Source organism: Hipposideros armiger, unplaced genomic scaffold (assembly GCF_001890085.2).
Source record: "Hipposideros armiger isolate ML-2016 unplaced genomic scaffold, ASM189008v1 scaffold_578, whole genome shotgun sequence".
Taxonomy (NCBI): Eukaryota; Metazoa; Chordata; class Mammalia; order Chiroptera; family Hipposideridae; genus Hipposideros; species Hipposideros armiger.
The window spans coordinates 129,402-147,058 of NW_017731928.1; the positions used below are offsets into that span (position 1 = coordinate 129,402).

Sequence of the window (17,657 nt, forward strand, 5' to 3'; positions counted from 1 at the left end):
TTGACTACAAATGGAAACATGCTCCTGATATATTTTTAAAGTCAAAATAACAGGATAAACAATTGCTTCATAGAGTATGTTCTTAACTCAAAATGGGTTGGGGGGAACTACAGACAAGACTGGGTAGTTTGAGGCTTTTTTCTATTTTTCTAAAAAATTATTAGTATCTTCTGAATTTTTCTATTATGAGCAAGGTTTAGTTTAATCATCAGCAAAAAAATGTTTTTAAAAAGTACGCCCTGAAGTAGAGCTAAATATATCAACTTGGGTAAATCTAAAAAATAATAGTGTGTATGTGGGGGGTGAGAGGGGGAGCAGGTTACAAGAGATATTAGTATATCCTGAAATGCTGAATCCTGGTGTTTGCTTAAAGTTGACATGTTGGATATTATTGGTAGATATTTATACATTTGTAGTAAATGCGATGGAGATGATGAAATGATGACCACCACTCAGAACAGTGATCACCTCTGGGAGAAGGGAAGGGGTTGGGATGAGCACAAGTGTCCCAGGCCTTCGGCTGTGCTTGTACAGTTGCCTTCTTTTAGTTGGGTGGTGGTTACAGGGCTATCCATTATGTTAGCTTGTACTTTGTGTATGCCTGAAATATTTCACAATATTCTGTGCCTTCTTTTTTCTGAAAACCTCTAAGCACCCTAGAAAAGAGTCATCACATGATTGTGGTAGTATATGCCCACTAGAAGAAAACGTCTCCAGTAAGACTTCATGCAAACCTAAGCTCCGATGACACAATCCCAATGTGACAGTGAGCATGGCCCTTCGTCTTCGCTCCCGTGTGTTCTTATCTGTAACATGGGGCAGTCTTACTGAGGACCAGTGACGCCGTGGGTGTTCTTGAGGCACAGGGACATCCCTTTCACACCACCCTAGGTTCTACCAGGCCCAGTAGTGTGTCTTGGGCTCTCCAAATTCCTTGGAGTATTTTATCATGTATCATATCAAGAAATAAAATCCCTTTCTAATCTGCACCATATCATTGGCAAAACATGAGCTAAAAGTAATCTTTGCCTGTTTGGTATCATCTAATCATGTTGTCTTTGAATTGTCATTTATCTGAAATGAGCAGATGCAGTGTAGACGACTCTGGTGCAATAACGCAGATGGAGCACACAAAGGCTGCCGGACTCAGCACACGCCCTGGGCCGATGGGACTGAGTGTGAGCCTGGAAAGGCAAGTAATGCCCCAGCCCCTCCTTCTGTATTGGGGCACACTGGGAAAGATTTTAGCTGGATGCTGGTCACTGCTGTGAGAATGTAAGTCAGTGCAGTGTGCTTTAACATGCATGATACTTTTCTGAGACAAGAGGTTTGGCTTTACTATTGAAAATTGTGAAAACATAACATTATTGTGTAATATTGTTATGAGAGACATAACTATCACTGTCGCCTCTTTTTTAGGACATACTTTTTCTCATGAAAATTCCAATGTGCTTTTCAGTTTATGGGTACATTTACTGTGAGGCAGCCTTTCTTTTTCTTCATTCTGTTTCTTCTGGGTGTAGCAGTGGAAGGCCATTATTAAGTTGATAAAGCATCTCAAAATCAAAGAAATGCAGAGATACAGTAAACTTACTGTCTTCACTACTTACTTTCCCCAATTTGTGTTTGTCCCTTTGAGGAGTGATTGTATATCCAAGTCCTAGGGTATATCCAAGTCCGAACTCTGAGTTGGTTATCATGGTTCCCACTTATTTGTTAATAACCAAGCAAAATCTATTTGCACGGCCCAATGAGAATAATGTCCCATGCACCTAGGAGTATGATTAATGCAAACTTCTGCGTCTGGTGTCCCTCTTAAAAAAGAAAGCCACTATGCTAGTGATAGCATCATCACCCAAATAACCTGGTTACAAAATGTTTTAGATATAAACCCTGATTTTTTTCTTTAAATCCATACAGAAAATGGCATTTTGTCACTTACCAATTATGTAATCCCAGGACTATATTCTGAGTTTCTTGTTATCCTTACATATACAGAGGGTGCTAAAACAATGTATACATATTTGAAGAAAGGAAAACTGTATTACAATTTAATAGTCAATATATACCAATAACAAAAGATGAATACAAGTTATTTGACTCCTGTAATTACAAGAGGTTCTCAAAGTGGTTACCTTCAGTGTCCAGACACTTCTGATTATGGTGAACTACTGCTTGAGCAATGTTGACCAAAGTGTCCATTTGTATACATTTTTTTGGCACCCCCGGTATTTTTCCTGTCTTCTCCCTTCTTCCCATGTGTACTTTACTCACTTTTAATATTTTATTCTCATCTTGCTTCTTTTTCCTCTACTATACCTGATAGCACCCAGAATGCTTCTATGGAAGGTGTCCTAAAGAGATGAGAGAACTTAATTCTCCTTTCCCCAATTTTATAGACAGGGAACAGAAAAAAGAAGCGACTTGCCCAAGATGACACAGTTCATTCAAGCAGAGTCTCCCCATACCTGAGCCCCTTCCCTCCCTAACTCCCTCCTTTGTTTTGTCTGAAGGGGTTGAAGGGTACTGTAGTGGCCGTAACTAAGTGTACTAAGCTCCCCCAGTTCCCAGTGGTCAAACAGCAGGTTTTTTCACTCATTTCTCAGGGTGGTTATATAGTTAGTTACATGAGCTACAGGAAGTGAAAATTATTTGAAAAACAAAAAGTTCAATACAAAAATTAAAAGTTGCATGAAGATGATTTTATACTTACTTTGGTAACTAAGTCAGCTCAAGTTATCACATCTCAGTGGCTAGGACCTCAGCAATTGAGTATACACCTTTCCGCAATAACAACCTGACCAAAACTATATATGGACATCGGCATAATAGCCTTTGCACCTTTCATTAGCTTAGAAAGAAATATCACTCCTTGGCCAGTGACTCTTTCACTTTTCTCACTTTTTGTGGGACATTGAACACAATGTGTTGATGGCCAAAGGACCATAGGTTTGAGTGGTGATGTGGTTCTTAGGTTTCCATGGCAGCCATTAAGAATTCACTCACTGTTGGGCCAGCCAAGTGGCGCATTGGTTAGGAGTTGGCTTGGGACGCTGGCTCTGAGCAGCGGGGCCCCGGTTCGGATCCCAAATGAGGGCGACTGACGCTGCACCTTTTACAGCTAAGAAGGTGAACAACAGCTTGACCTGGAGCTGGGTTGCCATGAGTCGCCGGCAACCGCGTAGGCTGCAGCCCCTGCTGCAGTGGGCTGCCATAAGCTACCATGAGTGGGCGGCAGCCAGCGTGAGCGGCTGGCAGCCAGCGTGAGCTGCTAAGAGCCATCGTGAGCGGCTTTCCAGTGGCCGGCGACCAATCTGCCTCACCTGGGAAGAACTCAATGATAGTACCAACATGGGCCAGTGAAGCAATGTCCTCCACAACTGGACTGAGGAACAAAGGGACAGCAACTTGTCTGTTCCACTTCCCCCGATTCCCCAACGCTGTTCCCCTCCCCCAATTCCCCAATAAAATCTTCAAAAAAAAAAAAAAGAATTCACTCACTGTTATAAAATGAAGATGTGGCCTCAGAGCCCTTCTAAACACAGTGATGCAGACAACTGCTTCCAGTCAATGGGTGGTGACAGTAGACATGATACCCAGTTGATGACTTAGTTGTCTTGAGTTAGAGCTAGCCAACTATATTATTTAAGTTGAAACTGTTTAATCTCAGAAAAATCGCTGGTATTGTGCTGGGTTCTTAGTCAATCCGATCAATGCACCCACCTAATATGTCTATTTCTGACATGTTATCACCAGAAAAACTATAACAAAGAAGAATTCTCAGTAATATGATGAAGTCAATTATATTTAGTAAAATTGTCATGAACAGGCTACCAAGCGCCATGTTGTGGTACGGCATCCCAATCAGTCCTGGAACACAGAAGAACTTGGGAGGGTGTCTGTTGTGTCTTTTTCTAATCTTCTATTTTTGCAACAGAAGCTGAAGATATGGTATTGCAGGGTAATCTTATACTTGAGGGATGGGGAAATTTGGGAGATCTCTCAGAAGAGTTTTCAATGTATGCTTGTGTTCAACAAGAGTAAGACTTCAAGGCATTCTTAGGGGCATATTCAGAACACTTTCAGAGAAGCAACTCTGCAGATAAAATGACAGGTACACTTTTAGTTGTGTTTTAGAGAAGTGGCCATCTAGCAGCATTTATTAATTATGTGGATTATATGGGGTTTTTTTTGGTTTTTTTTGTTTGTTTTTTTTTAAGATCTTTATTGGGGAATTGGGGGGATGGGAACAGACAAGTTGCTATCGTTTTGTTCTTTAGTCTAGTTGTGGAGGACGTTGCTTCACTGGCCCAAGTTGGCACCATCATTGCGCTCTTCCTGGGTGAGGCAGGTCAGTCGCCGGTTTCTGGATGGCCGCTCACTGCAGCTGCTGGCCGCTGGCTAAAACTGCCACAGGGGCTGCAGCCTACGCCGTCACCGGCGACTCACTGCAGCCTAGCTCCAGGTTGAGCTGCTGTTCAGCATCTTAGTTGTAGAGGGCAGTGTCACTGGCCCTCATGTGGGATCCAACCCGGGGCCCTCTGGCATCCCAAGCCAGTTCTTAACCATCGCGCCACTCGGCAGGCCCAGGATTATATGTGTTTTTATTCCCCTGAAGAGTATTTATGCATTTTATAAATGCCAAAAATAGTAGATACGGAGGTCTGACAATTAAGTTCATGAACTTGTTGCAACGATGTTGCTAACCTCTTGATAGCAGAGGGATTATTCATTATGAATTTGTACCAACTGGACAAACAGTTAATCAGGTTTATTATTTGGAAGCGCTGAAAGGCTGCGTGAGAAAGTTAGACAAGTTGACTTTTCGCTGACAATTCATGGCTCTTTGCATCACGACAATGCACCAGCTCACACGGCACTGTCTATAAGGTAGTTTTTAGGCAGTAAACGAATAACTATTGGAACACCCTCCCTACTCACCTGATCTGGCCCCCAATGACTTCTTTCTTGGAAATATTGAAAGGAAGACATTTTGATGACATTCAGGACATCAAGGGTAATATGATGACAGTTATTGTGGCCATTCCAGAAAAAGAGTTCCAAAATTGCTTTGAAAGGTGGACTAGGCACTGGCATCAATGCATAGCTTCCCAAGGGGAGTACTTCGAAGGTGACCGTAGTGATATTCAGCAATGAGGTATGTAGCACTTTTTCTAGGATGAGTTCATGAACTCAATTGTTAGACCTATGTCAGCATGGAAATTCTTTGTGTTTTTTCATTTTGTTGTCATAGAATTGGCAGTAAAATCATATGCCTTTTCTCTAGCAAATTCTGGCTCCTTTTGCTGAAGGGCTAATTTTCTTTTTTTCTTTTTTCTTTCACCCTGCTCCCTCAGCAGTAATCTGTCTTGGACTGCTGACACAATGTTATTTTGATGAATGACTCTCTAATGTCTCTTTATTTTCTCCATTCTCTTGTTAAGTCCATTAACATTTTCATTTTAACCCTGTTTGTGAGTCTGAGGTTTGAAACTTTTGTTTTAAGCCTCCTTGGGACAAACTTGCTTCCCAAGTCCCTTTTCCAGCCTCTTTTTAAAAAAGGGACTACGGGGTCGTTTAGGTACAATATCGTTTAAATGGTTCTGGATACTTCTAGGAAAGGCTGACTGTATTTTGGCTCAGACTCCATCAGCCACTTAATGCTTCGTTGTGATGTAATGGCTCTTCCAGTATGTAATTATTGTTTGTCGAATTTTCCTGGTAAAATAGATTATCTTGGTACATATTTGCCAAACAACCCTGGTTTTCAGCCTCTGTAACCTCAGGCACTTCTCCTATTCTTCGAAGGTTCTTCCTCTCCTTTGAACACACGTCAGTGGTCATATCAGTAAGATGTGTTTCATTTGCAGACCAGTTTTTAATTCGTTTTCTTTTAAAAAGGTACCACATGAGGATATTTGAGTGCATTGCCGAATGGCACCCTCTGGTACATCTATGTCCTCATTTTCCTCTGAAGTTAACAGTAATACGTATGAGACTTATAGTCACTTTGAAGTTTGCTCTTATGAGGTAGAGTCTATAGACTAGAGAGATCAACAGACTGAAGACTTAAGTGTCAAGAGGAAAAAAAATGTATTTCCAGGTAACTTCTCATTATTAAACTCCATGAATAGTCATAGGAATTTTCTCCTTACTTTGTAGAATTTATAAAATATGTGTCTGGCACCAGGACTTGCAGGATGAATTTGGGCCTCGCTAAGGCTTCCTTTATATATTAATTAGAAATTTTGTTCAGATCAGAGCAAATTATAGTAGTGTAAGCAAATTGGCTCCTTTTTCTGACACAGAAAACTAGTCCAGAGTTAGACAGGTTATGGAGCTGTAGTGGCAGCTCCACAAAATCATCAGAGACTCAGGCTTCTAATTTCTTTCTGCTCCACTATCATATGCAAATGGTCTTCATACTCAACTCACAAAATGACTGCTGTAGCTCCAGCCATCAAGTCTGAGTTCCAGGCAGAAGGAGGCCAAAGGGCAAGTAACAAAGAAGCAGAAGAACTTTCCCAGGAATCTTACCCAAAGAATCCTGCTGACATTTCTTTGACTACTTTTATCTGTACAAGAATCTAGGGAAATATCGATTCTGTTACCAAGGATAAAAGGGAGGATGAATATTCGGTGGACACCTTAGAGTCTTAGCCTTACCTAACCATTTCATTAGTTTGCTTTTGTTTTAAATTTCAGTCTTTATTTAGATGTCAAAAATTGTTCTCATGCACAATTGAGAGGCAGCATGTGTAACATGTAAGAGTGTGCCCTTGAGTCAGATTACCTGTGATTCAGCCCTGCCCCTTACTGAGGCTTGGCAGCAGCCGTCTGTGCCTCCATTTTCTTTTCTGTGGAAGTGGGGGTAATAACAGTACCGACTTCATAGTGTGAGATAGATGAGTGGCTGGATGGATGGATAGATAGATAGATAGATAGATAGATAGATAGATAGATTGCTTAGAACAGTGCCTGACAAATATGAAATGCTGTGTAAATGTCTCCCATTATTACTATAATAATAGCTATAAGTCTGGTCCCCTAAATTCTCAGCTGGTACTAGGTGTTTTGGATATGCTGTCTCATGTTATACTCAAGACAACTTTGGCAGATAGGTCTTCATTTTTCATCTGTGGAAGCTGAGTTCAGTGACTTGCTCCAGGTCACAGAGTTAGTTTGTGGAAACTAGAATTTCGCCTCCTAAGCTTAGTCCCCACACTGTATATATAGCAGCCGTTAGCCACACGTGGCTAACGAGCCCTTTAAATGTCAGTCTGAACTGAAATGTGCTTAGGTGAAATCACACCAGCAGGTGTTGCAGACTTAGTATAAAAAGGGAGTATAAAAAAACCTCACAATTTTATGTCGATTACATATAGAAATAATGCTTCAGATAATTTGAGCTAAATAACAGGTATTAAAATTAATTTCATTTTTCTTTTTATTTGTTTTAATGTGGCTTCTAGAAATTTTTAAATTTGTTTAAAGTTACATTCTTATTGGATAGTGGTTCTTTACACCAAGCTGCTTTTCTCATTTATTTTTATGTGCGTACATTCCAAGAAATGTTCAAGAATGCTGTAGAGACAAATATAAAGTGATTTCAGGGAGTGGTGTGGTCACCTCCACCTCTGCCCACATTTCTTGGATATGAAGTTGCCCAAGATTCTTTGGGTGCAGAACCTTTTAAGCCTCAGCCAAATAGCCCAGAGAAAAGGACGTGTCCTCAGATTCTCTAAGAGGATAATTATTGGGTTGTTGGAAAAGCCATGACATTTTTTTCTGTTTTTCATTGCAAAAATGCGTCATGACTTTTCCGACAACCCAATATAAGGGAGAAGGCGCAACAGAGTAGAGAAAGCTTAACTGCATTTTTTAAATACTTGTTCACCAAGCTTTCGTGGGGCTGGTCGTTACGACTGGAACCTTCATCGGCCTCTTATTTGTCCACTTCGCCTGAATGTCCCCCACCCCCTGGCCTTGGTGGCCCTCTGCCTCTTCCTACACGCCTGTGTCCTCCCTGCGGATAAATCATGCCAGAGCCACTAGCTCTGCTTCAGAGATCTGAGTGAGCCGCGGGGCGTCACCCTCCTGCCACCACTGCTGCCACTCTTCCTTTGTCCACTGCTCAGTGACCTCAGCTTTGTGTCAGGGCCTCACACCCCAACAATGGCAGAGAGTTGAAATGGGCTTTTGGACTCCCTTGTCCTGCTGAGGACTTTTATTTTTTGTTTTGTTTTAAACATCATAGCCTTCCTGCTCCAGGCTGGAGAATGTGAAACCATTAGTAACAAAAAAGCAATAAAATTTAGGGCTCTCTGTAATGTGTCCATTTTGCTTTAGTGTCATCCTGTATGCGAGTTTATGGGAATCATGTCACTAGCTTTTTTTCTTTCCCGTTTAATTAAAATTGGGTTTTCAAATCCATGGGAAGTAATAAGGCATTATATTTTAACAGACTCACAATATCTCAGGGCCTTGTTAATGGAGATTTGCTATGCAAATCCAGTAACTTGTGGCCCTGTCTGCAGCCAGTCTGCCCACTTCCACTCCCTGTTTCTCCAAGCAGACTAATTGAGCACCTCGAAGAAGCCAGCCATTGAAGGTACCCCAACAGCTTGGAGCTAATCACTCATTGGCCAGTTTTAATCACATGAACTATAAATGAAGACAGGCTAAACCCAATAAGTAGAAGACGAAAACCCCTACAGTTTCAGTTATCCACATAATGGTGAAATGGCAGTGTTTCACCCTAGCACAAGGAGAACAGTTAGAGTGTGGTGTATTAAAGGACAGTGGGTCCTACGATGTCTCAGGCACCGAGCTCTCCCTCATTGTTCCCTTATTAAATACAGCACTGCAAGTTTGGATTTTGTGTTCCCAAAGAAATGGAGGTCCCTGTGACTGACGGATCCTGGGGCAGCTGGACTCACTTCGGAACCTGCTCAAGAACATGTGGTGGGGGCATCAAGACAGCTGTTCGAGAGTGCAACAGGCCAGAGTAAGTCCTAACTCATCACTATTGCTATGGGGATAGCAGGAGTGAAAAATGCCCAAAAGGAATCGTTACCTAGAGGCAGATGAAGTGCTCCCTCCAAATTAAGAGAGTGGGTGGACTTCCAGGGCTGCCTAGATCCAGGGTATCCAAGATCTATCCCTGGGCACTTCCCCTCTGTGCTACTGTTTTTCTCCCTACCTTTATTATTAAAAGCGTTGTCTACCAAAAAGTTGATGTTTTTGTGTTGATTGGCCTGTTTAACTGTTTTGACAGTCAGGCCCCCACTCACTGCCCCCAGAGCTTAGGACCGCATGCTAATTAAAGTAAACAGATAAATTTTTCATGAGGAGACAAAGAAATTGGACATTTTCATCCGGATTGTAGATCAATGCACCCTTTCCAGTTAGCTCCTGAAATGCTGAAAAGCAGCATTAGCAGATCCCAAGGGACATGGAACCCCAAGTCAGGAATTACTTTGGGCATCAATCTAGCTGTTTTACATGTGAAACTCCTGGGGTCCCTATCCCACAACCTGACAGTTTGTAGATTGGGTGTGTCCTGCTCTTCAGGATAATTCTCACTATCTGACCAACCTTACCTTTTTTAGGACTGCAATGTTCAAATAAAGTCAATGGGGTTTTTCCCCAGCATCTAGCACAGTAGACGTGTGTTTGCTGGGGAGGCTGTTTACAACTAGGTTTTAAAACCTGCTATCTTCACTATGAGGAAAGACATCTAATTATGGTGGGTATAAGATGTATAAAGTTTAAAAGAATTGAAAATAATACATGATATCATTGCCACTGAACCCCAAGAACTCTTCACCGAGTAGAGATAGTTTTTAGATTTATAAACTAACAACCACTTTTGAGACCCAGCTGCTTTGGGATTTTAGAAAGCAGTTTCTCCTAGCAGTACTCATTTATGTTGAATAGCTACGTTAAGGATAGCAGACTGATTGTAAAGAGAAGCAAACAGGTACAGTAGTGACTGGGCTGGTACAAGAAAATCAGGTTGTATGCAGAGCAGTGAAGACCACGTGCAGGGTGCTGACTTAACTGACTTCTCACAAGTAGGAAAAGGGTCTAGTATTGACAAAGCTTCCAAATGTTTGTAAGAATAACCTGAGTTGTGTGAATCAAAAAAAAACAAAAACCCAAAACAGAGCTGTAAGCCACTGTTGCAAGCCCTGATTTAAATAAGTACTCCATAGTACAAATCACAGATGATGATCAATTTATTTTAATGTTTTTGTTCACATTCCAACATTTAATTCATGTCCACATGTTATTAGTCTCTATAGAAGACACCTAAAGAGCCATAAGATAACTCTGGTTCATAAAACTAACACCGTAGCTATGTATATAAGCTAATAAACACTAGATTTTCCATAGAGTCTAAATTTAGTATTCATTTTTGAAATAATAGTATAAATATAGTACGTGCTTTAAAAATTAAAACACAAAAGTATATGATATAAAAAATTCCTATCGTTATTTCTAACCTCCTGTTACTCCTCATAAGAAAGAACAAGAAAAAACAATTTGATGTGTATTCTTTTGGACTTTAAGAAGATTATAGATGTAATATGTATTATATGAAATTAGTATCATACAAAATAAGGACCACACGATGTGTTCTGCAACTTGCTTTTGAAAGTCAGTTATATAGCCTAGCTATTTGTATTGCTCAAGCTTTAAAATAGAACATTTTAAGCTAACAGCAAATATGATGAATTTGTTTTTTAATTAAAAACTATTGGGTGGTTACACTGAGCCAAAGGATTATTATCATAGTAAGCTGTGTTATCATGATGGTATGGATAGTGCAAATAGTTGGCGCTTTTGAAATTTGACTGAAGACTATTCCGTTCAAAAGAAGTGTTTGGTCTTTTCTTTTAAAGTCTTAGAGCAATTCTAGAAGTAATGTGGAAAGCGGAGAGAGATAAATCACTCCGTAATTGGAATGAGCCAGACAAAGAAAATCACCCCATGTAAGGATCTCAGCGGGAAAGGATCTTGAGCTTCAAAGTGAAGTGAATTGAAGATCCTCACATTCAGAAGTTAGGAACCAATCATTAGAGTTCTCAATTAAAGGTCCTTGTCACTGCTGTTTGCAGTGGGAGGTTTTAAAATAATACAATCCACCTAGTGGAGTGCCTGCACTGACATCATTTCATTAAAACTCCTCCAAGTCATTTGCAGTTCAGGATGCCCCTGTGAATTGAGGAAGGCTCTGCCTCTGAAAACCAGGGTCACAGTGGCACTGAGGAAGTCACTTGACAAGAGAAAGGGATACAGCACAGGAAAAGTTAGATCCAAATCTCAGCTTAAAAGCTTGTTCAGCGAAATTCACAGAGCAGATGGTTCATTATGTAGAATGTGGAAGTGGGTGCTGTTCTGATTCTTAAAGAGTTTGAGGGGAGCAGTCCCCCTCTCACTGGCAACATGCCTTTTCTCAGTGTGAGAAGCCCTTAGCGTTAATGAACAGCTCCAGTTTTAGAATCCAAGGTAAGAACACTGGATTGTTTTTACTTTTTCACAGTATTCATGTGATTCAAGCATGTATTTATGTAACATCCAGATACTTTTTGCTATATTTTTAGGTTTTCTTCCTTGAAAGCATAATTGCTAAAAAAAGAGAAGTAGCCTTACCATGTACATGGGTTTACACCATAGCCAGTGAGCTAGCTGTACAAACCATATGCTTTCCAATTTTGGTCAAAAAAAATTTTGGTCTCGGTACACAATGCTACAGGTTTGCCAGCTTAAGAATGGGGCCCTAATATGTTGTCTTTAAATGCTTTATTTATTATTTTAAATCCCACTTTCCACCCATGCCCAACAGATAAGGTGAGCATATGTTCTGGTTTGTAAAGACAATCCCAGTTTACATCTGTTATCCTGGAGAAGTTTAATAGCTCCCCTATCCATTCTCAAAGTTTCCTGGATTGGACAATTAATTACATGGTCACCTGATCTGTAAGAAATATGTAATAGAGTAAAATTTTAAATTGGAACCAGCAAATCATAATTTAGAGTGCCACAGGACCAGCTTTGGAACTAGAAGATGCATGTTCAGGCCATTGGGCCCTGTTCTTGTTATTTTGTGACCTAAGTTTGGCCTTGTGCTTCCTGGTGACTGGAACAAAATCGTTTATAGAATTGTTAAGAGTCCATCAAAAAAAAAAAAACAAACCAAGCCAGTTGATTAGGAAAGGCAAAGTATTTCCCTCTTCTAGTGCTTCTATTTTTCTTTTACGTTAGGAGGTAGGTTACATTTTAAAATAATAATAAACTCATAGATTTGAGAAAAAGTCAAGATTGTGAACTGAATATTTCCCATTTAGGTTTTCACCATAGCAGCTGCTTCTGAAACCTTACATAAAAGAGAGTAGACATATGAGTGTTCCAACTAAGAAAACCAATCTCTCATTTGGCTGTCAAGAATTGCAGCAGTTTTTTTTTTTGAGGCACTGAGTTAGATCAATTTATTTCAGAATGTCAAGAATTGGCTACTGGGGAAGCTGTTAACTAATGAATTAATATCTAATCCCATAGATTGCCCTATTTGGCAGGATCACTAATGGTTGCTAGTTCCACTCCATGGCCCATCGCATCTAATCCTTGAATGCCTAATGCCTTTCAGCATCCTCTGCAGTTGGCCAGTAGGCCCCCTCTTAAAACCCTCCAAGCTTAGGAAATAAAGCTCCTCTGGAGCTGCCTGTGGTATCATTAGAAATTTCTGCCTCGTGCTGACCTCAAACCACCTGCTCTAACTCACTGTAGGTAAACCTAGAAGTTGAGATTTCTGTTCAAATATATTTGCAGACTAAAGGTTAACTTTCCTTGAGGGTAGAATGAACCTGTGATGATCTTTGCAAAAATCCTTTCATCTTTGGCCATGCAGCGTGGCACATTTGTATGTATGAAAGGAAATGGTTATGTAAGATGTGCTCAAAAGAAAGATTCAGCTTGGCTATGCTGCATATAGTTACTTTCATAGTAATTAATCTAGCAATTTCCTTAAGTCCTTTCTATCCCTATTGGACATGCAATATTTTTAAAGAATCTTAATAATAGGAAAATGTGGTTAGCATTTTTTAAAGTTACATTTCCTATAATTTTCATTATTTTCCTACATGGGAAATATACGCCTACCCAGCCAAATTACTAATTATAAAATGAATTTCTTCCATGCTGAAATGATGGTAAGTTAAGTTGGCTAAAGCGTTCCTCATTACACAGTACATGCAAATCAGGCAGAGATTGCATTGTCTAGAATATAAGAAAAGCCATATATTTCGAAAGGGTGAATTTGTATTTATTAATCAAATATGATCTGCCTTTATATAAAAAGCAAATAAGGTCATATAATGAGTTTTGATATTGAAAGAGTTCTGTTTCAAGAGAGGCAGCACGGGGAGAGGCCAGATCAGGAGCTGAGGGTCAGGGAGACCTGGGTTGGTGCCTCCATCAGTGCATCTCACTTCATTGGCATGGGACCTTGCCAGATTACTTAACAGTCCTGAGCCCACTTCAAACAAAGGTTCAGAAACAGGGATGCCACTGCCTACCTCATTGCATGGCTGTGCACAGTCACAAAAATAGCTCAGGGGTCAGCCAACTTGCCCGTAAAGGAATACTTTTTCAATCAGATATTTCATGACTATTTTAGACTTTGAGGATCATAGGATCTCTGTCCCAACTATTCAAACTTACTGATAAAGTAAGAAACATACATGAACAATATGTAAAGAGTGGTGTGGCTGTGTTCTAATAAAATTTTATTTATGACCACTGAAATTTGAATTTCATATAATGCTTATGAATCTCAAACAATTTTAATTTTTTCAAAATGTAAAAAACATTCTCTTCTCACCAGTCATGTGCAAGCAGGCAGTAGTCCAGATTTTGGGCCATGGGCTATAGTTTGTAGACCCTTATAATAGCTAAACATTTACTGTGAGGCAGACCTTGTTCAAGTGCTTTGACAATGTTAACCCAGTTAACCCTTACTCAGCCCTGTGAAGTAGACATTAGCATCACCTCCCTTTACAGACAGGGAAAAACTTATATGAAGCAACTTGCCTAAGATTGCACTGTTATTCAGTGGCAGGGCTGGGATTCAAATCGTTTCCAGGATCCATCTCTATAACCCTCAGTAATACAGCCTCTTACATAGAGTATGTTCTACGTGTTGTTTATAAAAAAATGTACTTTATAAAATCACTAAGTGCTATTTGCCATTTGATAGTGGTCAGCACAAGCAAAGGTAAAAAGTGTTCTCATCTGAAGGGAAGCCACCTAGAAGTATAAACTATCTGCAGCCCAGTGACGACTTTTAAAAAACAACTTCTAAAAACTTTTATTTTCAAAGAGAAAGAAATATGAATTGCTTTCAGGTGACAAATAAATTACCAATCCACCACAGTTAGTTGGGACATTTAAAAAGATTCACAAAGATCATTTCAATTTGAGGAAAAATTGAAGGGGGTCTTCCTTGTAGCACATTATTTAATACAAGTATCACCTGAATCTATTATTCGTATATAACCTGATATTTTATACATGAGACTGGGGTGTGTTGGTACAGAGAGAAGAGCTTGCTATCCAGGAAACCAAGGCTATCCAGGAAACCAGGAAAAATGGCATCAAAAAAGAAAAATAAAAGATTCTGGACCGTAGCTCTTGGATAATGTAACAGAAAGAACCTGGGAAGCTTGAATCCCAATCCTGTCTCTGCTTTTTTATTAGCTATGTGACCTTGGGCAAAGTACTTAACTTCTCTGAACCTCCTGCTGCTTGGTATAAAAGTACGTCTGCCTTTCTCTCAGGTGGCAGAAAACGAGTGAGTTGTGGCTAGTCAAATACACGATATATTGGGTTGTGGAAAAGTCATGATGCATTTTGCAACAAAAAACATAAAAAAAATACATCATTAATTTTCTGACAACCCAATATAAAGCTTATGGGCTTAATTGTATTTAATGGAGAAACAATCGGATATAGATACTGCTCGGTTTATGTGCCATCCCTAGATGTAGTCTTCCTCATAATAAATAACAGTAAATATTTACCAGAGTCTTGCTAAGCTCCTCAGATTCATAACAAGCCTTTCAGGAGTACAGTGTCATCTCTGCTTTACATGTGCAGGACAGAGCTCAGAGAGGCCAGGAGCTTACACAGAGGTGCCCGCTTGTAACTACACAGCCTATGCTCTTACCTTACTCCGTAACTCTGTGATCTAGGGAACACATTTAGGACAGTCTCACAGCCACGTGGCCCTTCCTGAGACTTGGGTATTATGCAGGAGCACTGAGTCATTTCTCAGTGCAGACCATGCTGCAGCTCAGATTTGGTTCCCAAAAGAAACAGACTGCTGAACTGGATCAGGTTAGATTGGGAGCACTCACGTATAATATAATATCATCGTAGGTGACACTTCAGGCATCTGTGGTGTGCACTCATTTTAGAGAAGGAGAAAACTGAAGAACATGGAGGCTAAGAACTTTGTCTAAGGTCACACAGTGAGGACAGGCCAAGATTGGAACACAGATCCAACTCTCACCTGCTCTGCTAGGCTGCCTCTCGTTCAGCATTGTATGGGCTTGGATACATTTCCCATTCCTCCAAAGCCTGGTATAACACCCCTTATGGTCCAGATTACTCTGAAAGATTCATTCTGAAAAGGAAAGGTGGAAAGGTCTGAGAGGTGTCCTACAACAGCAGTGGAATCTGAGCCGCTCCCACCCTGGGTGGGTGAGCCAGACTTCCTATAATTCCACGATCTTCCAGCTTCCATGATGAATTTGGCAAGCTGTTGACTGCTGGGAGATGTGTTGTGTAATTTACTTTCTGGGTCACATCTGGAAAATGCATGTACGGGTTGCATGCAGAGATTAAATTTGCCCTGTGATGCTTTGCAAGGCGTGCTCCATATTCTTGTCACACAAAGTTAATGAAACCAGTACGCTTTCTCCTGCTTCTCTTACTAAGTTATTCAAAATACAGGCATATTTCCTTTATTCGGTCTTATTCGTAAAATAAAACAAACAAAAACAGTGGTTATAGAGGGGAAGAAGGAGGAGGAGAGAATGAATGGAAGTAAAATGGCAAAGGCTTAGGATGGTTTCTCATGAGAATATCATGGTAGGAAATGCAGACGGAACATTCTAACTGCTCATCTGTACCTTTCACCTTCTGTATTTTTAAAATCAAAGGGCTATGAACATTTGGGGAAAAGTGGAAAGAAAATGTCCTAATAGATTCCAGGCTTTGTATTTCATACTTTAAGTTACACGCTCTAGATTTTTATTCTCAAAACAGCCTTACCAAATAGCACCTTCCCATTTTATAGATGGGAAGGACTGAGGCTCAAGGAGCTTAAGTTATACACTTAATGGTGTTGAGGGCAGAATGCAAATCCAGCTTTCAGAGCCCTTGCCCTGTTCTCTGTCACTGGCCACTTCAGATTTGCTTCCCTAGATGACAGGAAGCCACAGATGAGAGTGATGTGGGAAGAAATACATTATAATACAGTGTGTGTGTTCTTTATCTTTTCTCAGGCCCAAAAATGGTGGAAAGTACTGTGTAGGGCGTAGAATGAAATTTAAGTCCTGCAACACAGAGCCCTGTCTCAAGCAGAAGCGAGACTTCCGAGAGGAACAGTGTGCTCAGTTTGATGGAAAGCATTTTAACATCAATGGTCTGCTGCCAAATGTGCGCTGGGTCCCCAAGTACAGTGGAAGTAAGTGTGTCCAGGGGCGGTGCCCGCTGTGCCAGGCTGGGTGGGGTTTGGGCACACAAGTCACACTGCACGGTGTTTCTCTTCTCCAGTTCTGATGAAGGACCGGTGCAAGTTATTCTGCAGGGTGGTGGGGAGCACGGCCTACTATCAGCTCCGGGACAGAGTGGTGGACGGGACGCCGTGTGGCCAGGACACCAGCGATATCTGCGTCCAAGGCCTCTGCCGGGTAAGCCCCAGATGCTGCTTCTGTCACCGTGTTGTCCTGTGGCCAAGCTGTGGTTTGTGGCTTTCTTGACAGAGTAGCAGCTCCTGACGTCTGTGCACTGTCTCGAGGGCACTGGTTCTCAAAGTGGGGTCCCCACAGCAGCTTCAGCATCACCTAATGGTGATGCAAGCCAAACTTTGAGAAGCACTGCCCTGGATTTTTCTCGATGTTCTCAGCCTCCCTGGGGGTGTCTGCAAAAAATCTGTCCATGCAGAGTTTTTTATAATTTTCACATACACACACTCCTTTACTATAACCTCAGGGCTTAAGGTTTAACCCAGCTGTTTCTTGACAGAAATTTCTAAATCGAATAGCTCTGGTCCAGAAAGATGTTGTGAGGGAGAACTGGCCTCACTCAGAATTGCCTTTCTGGTTGTAAGCAGGATAGCGTCTACCTGAGACATACCTGTCATTTAATCTTAGAAGGAAATTCAAAAAACTTCTGGCTGATGGTAAAGCATCAGAGCAGTGATTTCTCAGTCACTGTTCTCACCAGTCAGTAATTGTTCCTAACACAGTACGGCTATGAGGTGGTACATTTGTGCCTTGCATGTGGTCCAAAGCAAGTTGGCATTTCTAATAGGTAGGATTTGATTGAAAGAGCCCCTAAGAGCTCCACCCACCTCCCAGCTCACAGCT

At 40.8% G+C, this 17,657-nt stretch overlaps 1 protein-coding gene across 1 annotated transcript in view; it reads left to right on the plus strand.

The window, feature by feature from the left end:
• Window positions 1–17,657, plus strand: part of ADAMTS9 (ADAM metallopeptidase with thrombospondin type 1 motif 9) — a 175,043-nt gene that overhangs the window by 39,007 nt on the left and 118,379 nt on the right. Inside the window, exons 11-14 of the mRNA XM_019624086.1 lie at window positions 1,088–1,192; window positions 8,862–9,007; window positions 16,572–16,753; window positions 16,843–16,979. Coding sequence (XP_019479631.1) covers window positions 1,088–1,192; window positions 8,862–9,007; window positions 16,572–16,753; window positions 16,843–16,979 — 570 coding nt within the window. The remainder of the gene's footprint in view (window positions 1–1,087; window positions 1,193–8,861; window positions 9,008–16,571; window positions 16,754–16,842; window positions 16,980–17,657) is intronic.